This window comes from Phyllostomus hastatus, unplaced genomic scaffold (genome assembly GCF_019186645.2).
Source record: "Phyllostomus hastatus isolate PE091 unplaced genomic scaffold, TTU_PhHast_1.1 phas_contig_449, whole genome shotgun sequence".
Classification (NCBI taxonomy): domain Eukaryota; kingdom Metazoa; phylum Chordata; class Mammalia; order Chiroptera; family Phyllostomidae; genus Phyllostomus; species Phyllostomus hastatus.
In genome coordinates this window covers 3,266,328-3,283,462 of record NW_025333882.1, presented here as the reverse complement: position 1 = coordinate 3,283,462, position 17,135 = coordinate 3,266,328, and the positions used below count along the sequence as shown (strand labels likewise).

The 17,135-nt window shown below is 38.8% G+C and overlaps 1 protein-coding gene across 1 annotated transcript; it reads right to left on the bottom strand.

The window, feature by feature from the left end:
* Positions 1-14,786: 14,786 nt before the first annotated feature.
* On the bottom strand, positions 14,787-15,776 carry NPBWR1 (neuropeptides B and W receptor 1). Its single transcript, XM_045845043.1, has one exon. The coding sequence runs from the start codon at positions 15,774-15,776 to the stop codon at positions 14,787-14,789; it is 990 nt and encodes a 329-aa protein (XP_045700999.1).
* Positions 15,777-17,135: the final 1,359 nt, after the last annotated feature.

The following is a 17,135-nucleotide window of genomic DNA, read 5'->3' as shown; positions in this document are numbered from 1 at the left end:
CCTTGACATAGGTCTCAGCAATAATTTTTTTTTAATATAACATCTAAAATATAAGGAACAAAATAAATAATAAACAGGTGAGACTACATCAAATTAAGAGCTTTTGCAAAGCAAAAGAAATAATTAACAAAATGAAAAGGCAAGCCAAAGAATTTGAAAAATATTTGCAAATTATATATCTAATAAGAAATTAATATCTAAAAAATATAAATTGCTCATAGAACTCAATAGCAAAGTAATAATAATCCAATGGGCAAAAATGGGCAAAAGATGTGAATAGACATTTTTTCCAGAGAAGATATATGAATGACCAACAGGGATGTGAAAAGGTATTCAACATCTCTAATCATCAGGGAAATTCAAATTAAAACCACAATAAGATTTCACTTTCACCTGTTATAATAGCTATCATCAAAAAGACAACAGATAACAAATACTGGTAAGGATCTGAAGAAAGGAAACTTTATGCACTGTTGGCAGAATTATAATTCTTACAGCCATTGTGGAAAATAGTATGGAAGTACCTCAAAAAATTTTTAAAAAGAACTACTATGTAATTCAACAACTCTCCTTTTGAGAATATAGGCAAAGGAAACGAAACACTGTATCAAAGAGATATCCTCATCCCATGTTCACAGTAGCATTATTTATAATAAGCAAGGCATGAAAACAAGTTAAGTGTCTATTGATGGATAAATGAATAAGGAAGTTGTGATATATAGATAGACATTATATATAAATAGATATTACTCAACCATAAAGGAAAAATCCCATCATTTACAATAACATGAATAGATCTTGAGGACATTATGCTAACCTAAATAAGCCAAACAGAAAAAGACAAACACTAAATAATCTCACTTATATGTGGAATCTAAAATAGAAAAGAAAAGAAAAGAAAAAATCTTGTAGAAAAAGAGATCAAATTTGTGGTTACCAGAGGTGGAGGTTCAAGGGAGGAAGAGCTGAATGAAGGCAGTCAAAAGATACAAACTTCCAGGTACAAGATAAATAAGTACTAGCGATACAATGTACAACATGATTATAGTTAACTCAGCCATGTGGTTTATTTGAAAGTTTTTAAGAGAATAAATCCTAAGAGTTAATTAGGAAACTCTTAATATTATTCTTTTTTAAAACATATTATTCTAGCCCTGCCTGGCGTAGCCCAGTGGATTGAGCGTGGGCTGCAAACCAAAGCATCACAGGTTCGATTCTTAGTCAGAGCACATGCCGAGGTTGCAGGCCATGGTCCCCAGCAACCGCACATTGATGTTTCTCTCTCTCTTTCTCTCTCCCTTCTCTCTCTAAAAATAAATAAATAAAATCTTTTAAAAATATATTATTCTTTTCCTTTTTTTTGTATCTGTATGAGAGGTGAATGTTAACTTGTGGTAATCCTTTCACAATATATATAAGCAAAATCATGCTGCACCTTAAACTTATACAATGCTGTAAGTCAATTATATCTCAATAAAACTAGGGGTAAAATATAAATTATGCAGATTAAATATTTTAAAAATTTATTTGAGAAAAAAAGCAGAAGTAATCGGGAGCACTTCACCAAGTGTAGCCAGGGAAAGACTTATACAAAAGACACAGAGGCAAAGCAAAGAAATTATGTGATTGGCTCTAGTTTAAGGGTTATAGGCCAGGACCAACACCCTCGATGGCTGGCTTCAGAAAACACCAGAGCATGACCCTATCAGCTTCACAAGCAGCACACTCAAAGATAGATTTCAAAGGGTCTGTTACACATAAGGTTGTTTTGAGACATCCGGGTAAAGATGTTAAGTAGAAGTTAGATATACAAATCTAAAGATCAGAGGAAATGTTTGCTGGACAGGAAATATGGGCATCATCAGCAAATTCAAGGTATTTGACACTTCAAATTTGTTCAGATCACTGACAGAGAAGGTAGGGCTGAGGGATATCAACACTCTAAGGTCAAAAAAGCAGGATCCAGTAATTTACACCAGGAAGAGGCAGTAAGCGGGGGAGGGGTGCAGGGGAAGTGATACCTTAGAAGATGTAGTTTCAAAGAGGGACTGCTGAAAAATTAAGTAACAGGAGGACAGTTTTCACCCAGTAGAAATATAGAATTTGTTTGCGTGGGTTGACAGCATGGGAGAAATAAGATGAGAGTACCCTGCAGAGTGGACAAGGGGAAGGAGGTACAGACAAAATGTGGTGTAACTCCTTCAGGACTGGCTATAAAGGACCAATAGATTTAGGGGACACATGTGGTTAAAAATTATTTCTTCTTTATACGTTAGTATTGTCTTTCCCAAAAATGTGTTTAAATATTCAAAAAAGTATGAAACATAAATACAGAAAAGTCTACAAAAGTATTTAAACATAAAGAAAATTTGAAAGTACAATGAGCACCTATTTTTCCTCTAACTGTATTTTGATGTATTTGTTTTGACTATAAAGACATACACACATATATACATAGATATTTTGCCCAATAGTTGGAAAGTAAAAGACATATCATGACACTTCACTCCTAAATGATTATGTCTTCATATCTTAAGAACAAAGAAATTTTTCTGTATAACCAAAATGTTATTAACACAGCTAAGGAAATTAAAAAAAAAGTCTGATAATTTCTAAAGTCCAATTCATATTCAAATTTCCTCCAATTGCTTCTGAAAGCACTTTTAAAGCTGGTGTTTCAAATCAGGATCCAGGCAAGGTATATGCATTGCCTTTGATTATTATTTTTCTTTTGTCTCTTGTCACCCAGAGCATTTTCTTCATCTCTGGTGGGTATGTGTCACATTGTCTTTTTGAAAAATTCAACAAGACAGTTTTGTAAAATTGTCCCACATTCTAAATTTGTGTGATTGTTTCTTTATGATATATAGTTTTTCTATTCCTCTATCCCTGGTATTTTTAAGTTATAGTTAAACACATCACTGTGGTCCTGTATATATTATAGTACATGATATATGCATATGTATATATTATAGTGCATAATATCAGATGGCAAATCATATCAGGTTATGTTGCATTAATCACACTAAATTGGGTTACTAGATAATCTAACCAGATTTCTCCTTTATAAACATATGTCCTTACCCTTGCAATTAGCAAGCAGTCTTTGGGATGATATTTTAGCACCATGTAAATATCCTTGTTCCTAATAAATCTTTCAACCAGTAGTTTTTGTATCCATTGGTAAGCCTTGCTCAAATCAATTATTTTAAAGTCGTTGATATTCTAATTGCAAATGGTGATTTTTTCTAATTCTGATATTTCTTCAAACACATTAGCTAGCATTCACCTGCAAAGAAATGCTTAAGAAAGACTTTTTGTTGAAGATATTAAAAGTTTGAATGCCAATAAACAATACGTAGTATAAAGTAGATGTAGATCATTTAGAAGAGGACTGGGAGAGTCAAAAGGAACAAATCTTTGAGAATGTTACAAGAAAAAAGAATGGATATTAAATAATTGTCTAACCACTATGCTGTACACCAGAAACATATAAAATTTTTAAAAAACTAAATAAATTGTAAAAAAAAAGAATGAAGAGCATATGCAATTTGATCAATGTTTGGGGAAACACTTCCTTCATGTGACAGGAGGTAGAATGGAAGATATAAGGGCTTCCAGGCTTAGATGTGAGAAGGTGAGAGAGTAATTCCTAAGAAGAAAATTATAGCATTACAGGCCTATCTCAGAAAACAAGAAAAATCTCAAATTAACAATCTAACTTTACATTTAAAGGAACTTTAAAAATAACAACAAAGCCTGGAGTGAGTAGAAAAACAGAAATAATAAAGATCAGAGCAGAAATAAATAAAATAAATCTGAAAAAATAATACAAAAGATCAAGGAAACCAGGAGCTTGTTCTTTGAAAAGATAAACAAGACTGACAAACATTTAACCAGATTCATCAAAAATAAAAGAGGACCCAAATAAATACAATCAGAAATGAAAGAGGAAAGGAAACAAATGACACCAAAGAAGTGCAAAGGATTGTAAGAGAATATTACTAACAACTACATGCCAACAAATTAAAAAATCTGTATGAAATGGACAAATTTCTAGAAACACACAATCTTCCAAAACTGAATCAGGAAGAATCAGAGAATCTGAATAGATACATCACAACTAGTGAAATCAAAGCAGTAATCAAAAAACTCTCAACAAACAAAAGTCCTTGACCAAATGACTTTACAGGTGAATTTTACCAAACACTCAAAGAAGAAATAACAACTATTCTTCTCAAATTACTCCAAAAAATTCAAGAGGAGGGAAGACTTCCAAGCTCATTTTACAAAGCCAGCATTATCTTAATTCTCAAACCAGGTTACCTTATAAAGACAGAAAACTATAGGCCAATATCCCTGATGCACATAGATAATAAAAATCTTCAAAAAAATATTAGAAACCAGATCCAGCAATGCATTAAAAAGATCATATACAAGGTTGGTACAATATCCAAAGATCAATGAATGTGATAAACCACATAAATAAAATGAATAATTTAAACCACATAATCAACTATGGCTAGATGGTTCAGTAGGTTGAAGTGTTGTCCCCTGCACCAGAAGGTTACAGATTCAATCCCCTGTCAGGGCAGATGCCTAGGTTTTGGGTTTGATCCCTGATCAGGGCACGTGCAGAGGGCAGCTGATTAGTCAGTATTGCTTTCTTAGTGTTTCTCTCTCTCTCTCTCTCTCTCTCTCTCTCTCCCCCCACCCCTTTATCTCTGTCTAAAATCATAAAACATATCCTCAGGTGAGGATTTTAAAATTATTTTAAAAACATATGATCATATCAATAGATGCAGAAAAAGCATTTGATAAAATCACACCCATTTATGATAAAAACTCTCAGCAAAGTGGGATTAGAGGGAATATAACTCAATATAACAAAGGTCATATAAGACAAACCCAGAGCCAACATCATACTCAATGGGCAAAAACTAAAAGTATTTCTTTTAAGATCAGGAATAAGACAGGGATATCCACTTTCCCTGCTCTTTTCAACATAGTACTGGGAGTCATAGCCACCACAATCAGACAAGAAGAGATACAAGACTTTCAAATTGGAAAGGAAAAAAGTAAAACTGTCATTAAACACTGATGACATGATATTGTACAAAGAAAACACTAAAGACTCCACCAAAAAGCAACTAGCTCAAATAAATGAATTCAGCAAAGTGGCAGAGTGGAAAATTAATATTCAGAAATTGGTGGCATTTCTATATGCCAGTAATGAACTATCAGAAGGAGAAAGTAAGAAAACAGTCCCATTTATTACTGCAATAACAAAAAAATTACGTACCTAGGAATACATTTAACCAAGGAGGTAAAGTCCTATTCTTGGAAAACTACAGGTCATTGAAAAATAAATTGAGGAAAATACAAATAATTGAAAGCATATACCATGTTCATGGATTGGAAAAATTAACATCGTTAAAATATTCATACTACCCAAAGCAATTTATAGATTATACAAAATCCTATTAAAATACCAATTGCATATGTCACAGAACTAGAACAAATATTCCAAAAATTTATTAGAACCATAAAAAAACCCAATTAGCCTCAGCAAGCTTGAGAAAGAAGAACAAAGTTGGAGAGATCACAATACCTGATATCAAACTATACTACAAGGCCACTGTAATCAAAACGTCTGGTGTTGGAATAAGAGCAGACATATAGGTCAGTGGAACAGCACAGACAGCCCAGAAATAAACCCACATCATTGTGGTGATTAATATTTGAAAGAAGGCAAGAGCATATAATGGGGCAAAGTCTCTTCACTAAATTGTGTTGAAAAAATTGAACAGATACATGCAAAAACAACAAAACTAAACTATAGACCACCAGCTTACACCATTCACAAGAATAAACTCAAAATGAGTAAAAGACTTAAATGCATTATAAGTCACAAAACCACAAAAAGCCTAGGAAAAAAATACAGACAGTAAACATTTCAAACATCTCTCACAGGAGTATTTTTTTTAAAGCATGGAACTTTTTTTAAAAAAAGATTTTATTTATTTATTTTTAGAGAGGAAAGGGGGGGAGAGAGAGAGAGAAACATCAATGTTCGGTTGTTGGGGGCCATGGCCTGCAACCTAGGCATGTGCCCTGACTGGGAATCGAACCTGCAATGCCTGGTTCGCAGCCAGGCATCAATCACCTCATTTAATCCACTGAGCTATGCCAGCCAGGGCTCACAGGAGTATTTTTGCTGACATGTCTCGTAGGGCAAGGAAAACAAAAGAAAAAATAAACAAATGGAGCTACATCAAACTAAAAAGGTTTTGCACAGCTAAAGGAAACCATCATCCAAAGAAACATGAAACACTAATTCAAAAGAATACATGCATCTCTGCAGTTATTGCAGAATTATTTACAATAGCAAATATTTGTTATAAGTCCAAGTGCCCATCAATAATTGAGTGAATAAAAAGTCATGGTACATTTACACAATGGAATACTATTCAGCCATAAAAAAGAAGGAACTCTTACCCTTTGCAATACATTGGATGGACCTGGAGAGCATTATGCTAAGTGAAATAAGCCAGTCAGACAAACACAAGTACCATATGACTTCACTTATATGTGGAATCTACTGAACAAAATGAACTAACATGCAAAATAGATACAGACTCAGAAAGAAAGCAGGCTGACAGCTCTCAGGACAGGGTTAGAGGCTGGGGGCATGGAGGGATTGAGTGAAAAAGAAAGAAACTTATGGATGCAGACAATGCTGCAGTGGTTGCTGGAAAGGGGGGTGGCTAAAGGGTATAGTGGGGATGGATAAATGGTGATGGACAGAGACTTTAGTTGGGGTGGTGAACACACAATGCAGTGTACAGATGATGGGTTGTACAATTGTGCACCTGGAACCTGTATAAGTTTGTTAACCAGTGTCACCCCAATATTCAATAAAAAAATAAGATAAAATAAAATGAATAAAATTTTAGAAGGAGGGAGAAAAAATGGAGAGCCTGTGCCATATGTTTGATGTATGGGAGATACTTCATGTGACGGGAGAGGGGAAGACGCAAGGGCTTCAAGGCTTAGATGTGAGAAGGTGAGAGAGCAATCCTACTTATAGCCATATCATAAGGAAATGATAAAAATAAAAGGGAGATAAAACATATTCACGAAGATGAAGATACCCATTGTAGTAATAAGAAAAAAATTATTTTACACAAGAATAACAAAGAAACAGGAGCTAAAAATAGCAAAGGTTATTACATTCTCACTCTTTATGGAATATTATGTCATTAGGAATAATAAGAAAACCTATAAAAATATAGGAAACCAAGTTAAAAAATCATTTTCCTCTTGTAGTTTTCTAAGGACATTCTAAGTGTAAAAACACAGCTGCAACTATAAAGCCTGATTATTCTACATAATTCCACCTTTTACAAATGCCTTAAATAGTAGAGATAAAACCTAGCTCCTGTAAATTTATGTTTTCAATTTGATTCTTCCTACTGAGAATAACAAATAGAATTAATTAAACTAGTTATTTTTTCACTCACTGAGCATAAACTAGTATTCGCAAGAAGAATAATTATTTTAAGGGCTACTTATATTTGAATATACTAATCACAGGAAAATAATAAAACTTTGAAGCATGCCAGCAGACCCAATAAATAAATCTTATATGATTTAAAAAAAAAGACCTACAATCAAGAGACACCTGTGCCTTGAGAGGCCTAACCAATCAATATTTTTGTATTTTAGACACTATTATTAGTTACTCAAGTGATTCTAATTAGTTATTGTAAAATATAACTTCAACAATGATCAGGCAAGAAAAAGAGCAAACTTCTTTATAAGATCAATTAAAAGCAGTCTTAAATCAGTTGTTTATGTAATGAAAGGTGTGAAAATAAAGTCTTGCCAGGTATCTCAGCTTTTACCACCACCATGCCACATATTAGTGGCATACAAGGACAAGCATTCATTCTGCACAGATGCTGAATGGCAGATGCTGCACAGTATATCATTCTAGGGAACAAGCTGGGAGACTTAGAAATGCTGCTGCCTAGATGCCACCCAGAGAAACTAACTTAATGAGTCTCAAAGCAACTTAGGAGGATCTGACTAAAATTGCACATGTCAGCTGTGTCTGGGTATGTGGGTGGTGCTGAATTATGTAAAGACCTGGGTCTGCTTCAAGTGAGTTCTGTTTTCTTTACTGACTCCATGTGGGTATCTCCAAATATCAAAAGGCTTGCTGTCAGAGAAACATAACATTTGAGGTTGCTTGAATTTATCTTTTCATTCCCAGATATTTTAGGACATTTTGGATGACATATCTACCATTACACACTAAGCTTTTTCCAAGTAACTGGTTTCTTACTGAGGTATTCTAGGTCAATAAGAAGGTTCACTAAAGTTTTATCAAACCTGGCCCGGCCAGATATCTCTATTGGAACTTCATCCCATATGCCACAAGGCTGCAGGTTCCACTTCTGGTCAGGACACTTACTTAGATTGAGGCAAGTATGGGAGGCAACCGATTCATGTTTCTTTCTTACATCAATGTTTCTCTCTCTCTCCCCCCCCTCCAATCTCTCTCTCTCTCTCTCTCCAATAAATATATCCTCAGGTGAAATTTTTTTTTAATTTTTTAATCAAACCTATTACACACATACACATTCCAGCTTAAAATGGCACTTACACACAATTTTATTATTTTGTCTTAACGCCCTACTATAATAATAGAAAAGAAAAAAATTAATAAACAAAGAGAACTGGATCAGGGTCTACAGAGAAGAGAGAGTAGATTTTGAAAGGATGGTAAGCAGGAGTGTTCATGACCAGCAAAATGAAGAAATGTCTGCAGAGGGACACACCAACTCCATCCAATCTGATTTACCTCCACAGCACCCTAGGGAGGCCACCTTGCCCTCCGGAGTTAGGAGTGAGCTGCAGGGCAACAAACAGGAAGGCTAAACAGAAGTTTGTATAGAGAGTGTTTAGTCTGCCAAGACTGACCACGCAGCTGGGTGATTCCCCCCTCCCTACTCCTGTGAGAGACAGACGGAAGTTCATGCTCTGGAGAAATCGAACCCAGTGGTTCACTGGACACAAGGAACCAGGTGCTGAAGAGGACAAGAACCAAGTTATGGAACAAAAATAGAGCAACAAAGTAAAAATCTGAAAACAGAAGAGAGAGACCTCTTGAACACAGTTAGCTTTCCAAAGTGCAGACAGATGCCCCCCTCAAAATCCTTTTAATCAGAATGGCTAGATTTAATGGATTAAAACATTGACATGTAAACCTATAATTTTGCAATAAGTTAAACACACAGAGTGTCGCAGGTTCGATTCCCAGTCAGGGTAAATGCCTGGGTTGCAGGCCATGGCTCCCAGCAACCACGCATTGATGTTTCTCTTTCTCTCTTTCTTCCTCCCTTCCCTCTCTAAAAATAAATTAATAAAATCTTTAGGAAAAAAAACACACAAAGAACAAAAGTCTTGAGACAGAATGAGGGCTGGAAGGACTAGGCAGGAAACTGATGGTTAGCTCTTCCAGTAAAATCAGTTTTAAAGTTTAAAGTTTTAAATCATGCGCATGTATTTTTGATAGAAGTGAAACTACTTCACACACAAAAATCAAACATGCATGGGCTTAGAAATCTTTAAATGACATTTCAAAAAATGGAATGGGTTATTGTTTTTAATATCATTTCAGAAAAAATTCAATAGAAAGTGAGGCAAATGCATTCCTTCTGGAATGCATTTTATACTAACTGGTAGTATAAAAAATCACAAGAGATCATTATTTAACATACTTTGTACATTTAAGTACATTTTCATTTTAAATAAACATGTTTAAAGGTACATTATAAATTTTAACTATAATAACAAATGGTAATAATAATCCTGAGATGAGATTTCTTTAGGATGTAAGAAACTTCCCTTTTTTTCTCTTTGAAAATGTTTACTATCAGAAAGTGTTGATAGGGTTAAGCAGTACAGCAGAAAGAGAAGTGTTTCGTTGTTGCTGACACTGTTACACATGTCCCCCATTTCCCCCCCTTGGCCCATCTCCACCCAGTTCCCACCCCATGCCCCTCCCCTGGCCTTCACCACACTATTTTCTCTTTCTATGGGATCTGCATATATGTTCTTTGACTAATCTCTTCCCTTTTAAGAAGGATCCCTGTGATTCTCCAGTAAAGAGAACAAATAAAAATGTAACAATAAGGGTGTCAGTTGTATGAGAGGCAGGAGTTACAGATTTCAAAACATCCTGTAGGAGATTATGAATAATACCCTCGGTACTTTTACAGGTATAAATATTTATATCTTTTGTAATGTGACTGCTTCATTCCTATCACCTATACTGAATAGTCTTTCCTCATAATTCACTGTTGTTTAAAACAAAATAATTTGTCAGTGGATGAGCCATTTATAATATCTGTTTTATAGTTACTATTTAGTATTAATAAATGATGTCCCTGGTTTGGGGAACACTAACCATCTCCCCTACACTGCTGACCATACCCAGTTTTATAGTAAAAATCCACCTAGTCTTTCCATGGCATGCAGTGCCCTAGTTAGTGCAGTAATTGAGTCATCCTCAGGACACCTCTTCTGGTCACACAGTCTTTGTCAGAGGATCCAAATTTCACAGACAGATGCAGGGCTATGTGCAGGACACTCTTCCAGCTTTTGCGGGGAATGTGACCTATTCTTGCTGCCAGTAGTAGGTATTTGAAGAAATCCTATTCTGGCTTATGGGGAGCATGGAGTTTATCCATTTTAAGAGTTTTTCAGTGATGTTTTTAACACTTCTTCCCTTTTTTTTTCATTTTTTTTCTTCTAATTGATGTGATATATCTTCATGTAACTTTATGATATATGGCATAAATAAATAAATGTACCTTGCCTTAAATTCAATGACAATGTTATCCACTGTAAAACGCTGTTCTATAGAAATAGAGGAGTTGTGAACACCCTATTCTACATAAATTGTGCACCCTGGAGCACAGCTTTGTATGTGTGAAGTGTGCAAATTACAATGCATGTGGTGCTTTTGCAGTTCAACCATGAGTGCAGCCAGATCTGCTCAAGAACAACTTATTCTTATATAATCTTTAACAGTGCCATGCACTTGCAAGACTCTGAGTTAGGGCTGAAGTTTTATTATTAAATCTTATCTTCCCTTCATAGTACATGATATAATAGTAAGTATATATTGCTTGGTCCATTAAATACTTCAAAGACATCAATGTCTTTGAATTGATGTGATATGCCTTCATATCTTTTATCTAGTAATTCCAAATTATACTTGGAAACCAATTTCCTCTCTGATGAAATAGGATGAGACAATTCCTAAGGAGGAAACAGTAATGCTCTAATTAGACACCAGTCTTTTTGGGCCTGGCCAAATTGATCCATTTCCTTGTATTTTACTTCTCTGTATATATAGGGGGGGCCAAAGTGCCAGACCCAAATCTGGCCAATATAAGACAATTACGTGAAGTGTTCTCTGATCTCTTCTTTAATCTGGATAAGCGGGATGATTGCCATCCATAGTGGAATATTGTTCATTGCTATTTTCCCAGCATATTTCTGAAAAAAGGAGAGTTTTCAGTAAGTATGAGAGTTTGGTGGTTAGAGCCTGTCTACCCTGCATCTATGTGGGCCCTATCTGTGCTTACTGTTAGCTAAAACATCAATGTGTGTGCTAATAAGCAATCAACTGACACACATGCTGCTCAGATATTCAGGAAACAAGGTTTGTGATCATGTGATGAAAACTTAGCATCCATTTTCTGTCCAGCATGTATTCTAGAGTTTTTGTGCTAGTCAGCAGTTACACATCATTTTCACAATCAATGAAAATAAAGGGGAAATTTAATTCGTAATCTTGTCTTGTTAAAGACTCCTATTTATTCACCGCTTATTCATTAAAATAACATTTTCATGAAGGCAGTATTTTAAAACTGTAATAATGCATATACTCTAAAGTGATTAAATTATGGACTCCAATGTTCTCAAGTGATAGAATATTTACTTATCACACAGAATGTTTCAGCTTTTATTCTAAACTGAGTTTCTCTCTGAATTTGTATTGCTCAAGAGAAAGCCTAAACACATACATTACATAACTCTATGAAGTTAACAAAAACTAAGTAGACATATTTAAATATCAGAAGTGGTCTAACCAAATAACGTACTTTACATGGAGACTGCAAGAATTCAACACAGAGTTAAAACCTTTGTAATACAATGATGTAAATAAATCCTACTTTTACATGGCTATTTGAATATTTATTCTACTTAAGACCTATGACATAAAAAGGAAATTTGAGACATACAATCCGGACTCCTGCATGTTAATACGAAGACAACCTAGAAATAACAACACAACAGTTTATCCAATAATTTAGAAAGCCAGGGTGAAACTGATTTACTAAGTCCTGTTTGATCAAACACGTACCGTACGATGCCAGCACAGCACAGCAATGTAGATAGCACAACAATGTTAGTTTGCACATTTGTCCAGCAGTCCTATCCAGAGATTCCAAAACAGCTCCAGGTCGGTTTGTGGTAGGGATGTCATGGTACACAGGTGGGCCACCCAGTTCTCCCCATCTGTGTCCAGAGGGTGTCAAAGTATAGCAACTGAGTTTATGCAGACAGGTGAGGCTTCAAATCCAGATGATTGCATCTTGCCACTTCACTCCTTGTTCATCACTTTAGATGATGTCACAGTTACTCTAAGTTTAAAACTTTAATTTTAAAAAATTACTGAGGGTTCATCAAAGAACTTTTGAGTCCTAAAAAAATCAATAAAATGTTTCCAAGAAATTTGAGAGCTACTACAATGAATTCCTCTGAAGTTAGCAGAGGACTGTTCAATGCCATGATATCCATCATTTGAAATGGATTGAAGATGAAAACTATAGCTTGAATGACTTACCATTATTGGTCACCCAAGGTACATTTCTGAATTTACATTTTCTAAACTTATGGCTATGCGTTATCCTATTGTTCCTAATAACTTTGAGAGCTAAAGAAGCAATTTTCATTCACCAAAATCAGAGAAGGAGTTTGCATACCCCCACCCAAGAGAGAGTTTTACCCTTCCACATATTTTCAAAAAGATATTTTGAAACTAAACAATTTAGAAATTGATTAATGCCCATCAAGCTAAGGAAACAAAACCTGCTGGTGACACTAACACTCTTTTTCACACTTAACACTGAGCAATAGGAAATAAATATTTGTATAAATTCTCATTCCTGTTTTGAGTTTATCCCAAAGAAAAAATTACTTTTTAAAAACCTGCAATTAGTGTTCATAGTCTCAGATGCAAACTACATTTGGTTGGGCAAACCCAAGGGTTTGCCCAACCCCACATAAGGGGAGATAAAATAAAGGTACTTAGGTTGGTGGCAATACTTCCTTGTATACAATACTTCCAGAACCAGGTATTACCAGGTTTACCTGACTACCAGGAGTTGTCTGGGACTAAGAAATAAAGCGTATGTAATCCATAGCTCGCAGTGGAAAGAAATCCAGTAGAGAGACATGTGAGGGCGTCATCACTGCATCTTCCTGGCTCTCCCTAGGGCGCACGGAATGAAGAATATGAGGAAAGGGGAAGGAAAGAATGAATATGCATTTGTTTTTATCTCATTTGCTCCTCACAGAAACGTATGAGGTTGGGACATTATATATTTATAAAATTCTCAGCCTTGAAAAGCAATACATAATAAGTTGCAACAAACTTGGCCAAGCTTTAGGAGAGGTCCAGGGGGACAAAGTGGGGCGAGGGTAATGAAGTCCTCCGTAGAAAGAAGCGGTAATTACTAAGCAGGAAGTTTAAGGAGCAGGTTAGCAGGCGCTTGATCCATTTTAGGACGCTATGCACTGGACAGCTGGTTCCGCAAGGGGGCGCCAACAACCGCGTGCCTGGGCATAGCAGGCTTCAGGCATTTCCTGAGCAGAGTCAGCAGCCCTGCGGAGCCTAAGAGCCCTGGATTATTTTCAGGTGACAGTAGGAGTAGGTAAGGGTAAAGACAAAGAAAAGAAGGGGCTGGATCAAGAAAGTGGGGTACACTAGTTTTACCACTAGTGTAAAGAGTCGCGGCCAAGCTCCAGCCTCCTTCACCCCATGCCTCCTCTACACACACACACACACACACACACAGCCAGGCTGCCACAAAGAGGCCAGAGCAGCCTCATCAACTATCGTCGCTTATTTCGGAGTAGGCACCCAACGCAGGTGCCTTGCCCCTCTTCTCCAGCTGTTAGACCACTCGGAGAAGGGCGAGAGGAATGCGGAGGCTGTTTGCAGCTTGTGCAAAAGCAGTCAGTTGCTGCTGAAAAACGAAGAAACAAGATGCAGAGGCGAACGCGGAGCCGACTGAGCCATGGCATCCCCGGGCCTCACCCGTGACAGCGCTGAGGACTCCACCTAGACTCGGGTTGTGCACAGTTTGGTGGGGAACGGGGAGAGTCGGGGAGAGAGAAAAGTCCCCAGCAAGTCTGCCTTTTACCTCTCCCCTATCAAGTTCAGGGGATGCCTTTTGACATTACAAGGCGATCAAGGTGCGTTTTCAGCCTCAATGGTCCTCACACCAAGTGCTCCAGCATCACCCGGAGGGTCTGGCAAATTCAAATTGCGGGTGGAGCCACAGTGTGTCGGATTCATGCGGTCTGAGACCGAATTTGGATCTCTATCAAGTTTGGGAAGAGAGTGGGGTAAAACATGGTCTGTCAGGGACAGCACCCTGAGCACCTCAGGACTGGCTGTTGCAGGGCGCAGTGGACTGTCAGGCGACGGTGCGGCACCCCAGCAGCTGGCGGAGGCTCCTGCGGAAGCTGTCGTCCAAGAAGGCATAGAGGAAGGGGTTGAGACAGCTGTTGGCATAGCTCAGGCTCGTGATGAAGTAGGAGACCGCGATGACGAGCGGCGTCTGCGGGAGGTCGGTGGTGAGCGCCACCACGGTGCTCAGGTGGTAGGGCGTCCAGCAGAGGAGGCACACGGCCAGGATCGCCACCACCAAAAGAGTTACCCGTTTCTTAGCGCGGTCCAGGGCCTTGGCATGACTGTCGAGGCGTATGGCACGCAATCGACACAGCAGGGTGATATAAAGAATGCAGATGGTAGACACGGGGATGGCGAAGCCGAGCACTAGTGTGTAGAGGCGGCTCGCCCGCCACCAGAAGGCCTCCGGCTGGGGGAAGACCAGCACGCACTGGCGTCGGCCCTGCTCCTCATCCAGGTGCGCGAAGATCGCGAAGGGCAGCACAACCAGCGTCACAAGCCCCCACACAGCCAGGCTCACCGCGCGCGCCGCACCGTAGGTGCGGCCCGCCACCCGGCGCGACTCCGCGGTGGCCAGCACCACCAGGTAGCGGTCGGCGCTCATGACCACGAGGAAATAGAGGCTGGAGAACGTATTGTACTGGTCAATAGCCACGATGAGTTTGCACATGAGCTCCCCGAAGGGCCACTGCCGCAGCAGAAAATCAGCGATATTAATGGGCAACACGAGCGTGAAGAGCTCGTCGGCGATGGCCAGGTTGAGGATAAAAAGGTTGGTGACATTCTTTTTGCGGGGCGTCCGCAGCAGCACGTACAGCACCGCAGAGTTACCTGTCAGCCCCACGGCGCAGATCACCGCGTAGACCACTGGTACGGCCACAGCCAGAGGCTGCGGTGGCAGCGGCGGTGGGCTCGACACGTTGGGGCAGCCCCCGGAGAGGCCGGGGCACGAGGTATTGGAGGGCTCCGGCTCCCAGGACGATGCGTTGTGCATCTCCACGAAGGTCGGGGTGCAGTAGATTCCGGTTTAAACACCGCCACCCTGCGGGGCTTCAAGCCCTTCTCTGGCTGTTCCTGGAATACGCGTTCCTGGCCTCCCTCCTTAGGCCACTGTCGCAGCTTGCTTCGGGGGCTGCGAAGCAGAAAAAAAAAAAAAAGCATAGATTAGGCTCGTCGACGTGTAACTTTAGGTAGAGGGTGCAGGACCAGGCGGCAGGCGGCGGTGCCCCCAACCCGCCCCTCCCCCATCGTTCTGTGCCACCTGTTGAAATCTTATCGTAATCAATTAAATACATGAAACGAAGTGATAGAGCGAAAAGAGTCCTTTCTATTTATAGGAAAAATATGAAACCATCTACCCTGTTTCATGACGTCCCAGTCAGACCCAGGTCCAGCGAATGCTGCAATGGCAAGCAAGGTTCGGTCACTAGCTTCCGTGCTCTCTCTGTAACTCAACCACAATCTCCACCTCACCTGGATGGGAAAGAGTACGCTGTTTCTGGAGCGGTCAGGAGAGGAGGCCGCGGGCTGCCTGCGAGGCTGCGGCGCTAGCCGGCAGCTAGTCGGTCTTCCCACCGCGAGTGCTTCCGCGTGTCCCGCGAGTGTGCTTGTAAGCTTTTAGGGATGGCGCAGTCGCAACTGCGCTCCGCTGACCTACCAGTCACCCCCACCACCCCACCACCGGTGAAACAGCAGTGGAACAGCGAAGCGCATTACTCAAAAATTAAGGAATTCTTTTTTCCCATTGTGTAACCTCGTCACATTTGAATTAATGAAAAGCTCTCCTATGAAGAATTAAAGAAAACCAAAGTTAGTGTGTTGTAAATGAGCAATGCAGTTAATGCTTCCATTATTTTTTTATTTTATTAAGAGAGAGATCAATTTTGTTGTTCCACTTATCCATTCATTCATTGGTTGATTCTTGTATGTGAGATTATGGGGGTCCAATTGGAAACCGTGGTGCATCAGAATGACGCCCCAACCAAATGGACTACCCAGCCAGAACCATTCTGTTTTTCAAAGGCAGGCACATGGGCTAGCATAATTTTAAATTTCAAATTACATTCATACTATATTGCTATACAGAAAAGTAAACGCAGTTTTAAAAGGCAAATTACCTGTTTTCAAATGCTCTTGTCTTCGCAAAATTACAAGATCGTTAGTAACAAATACAATTTGAGATACTTCAGGCTTTCTGAAAACATGTCAAAGTAATGACTTTATTAATAAAGGCAAACTACCTCTGGCAGCTTTTTAGAGACTTAATAAAACGTTGCAAGTTGCTCAACACACAGCTCTGAACCTCTCCCTAAAGAGAACTACCTACCTTGCAGTCACTGCTGACCTGGGCTCC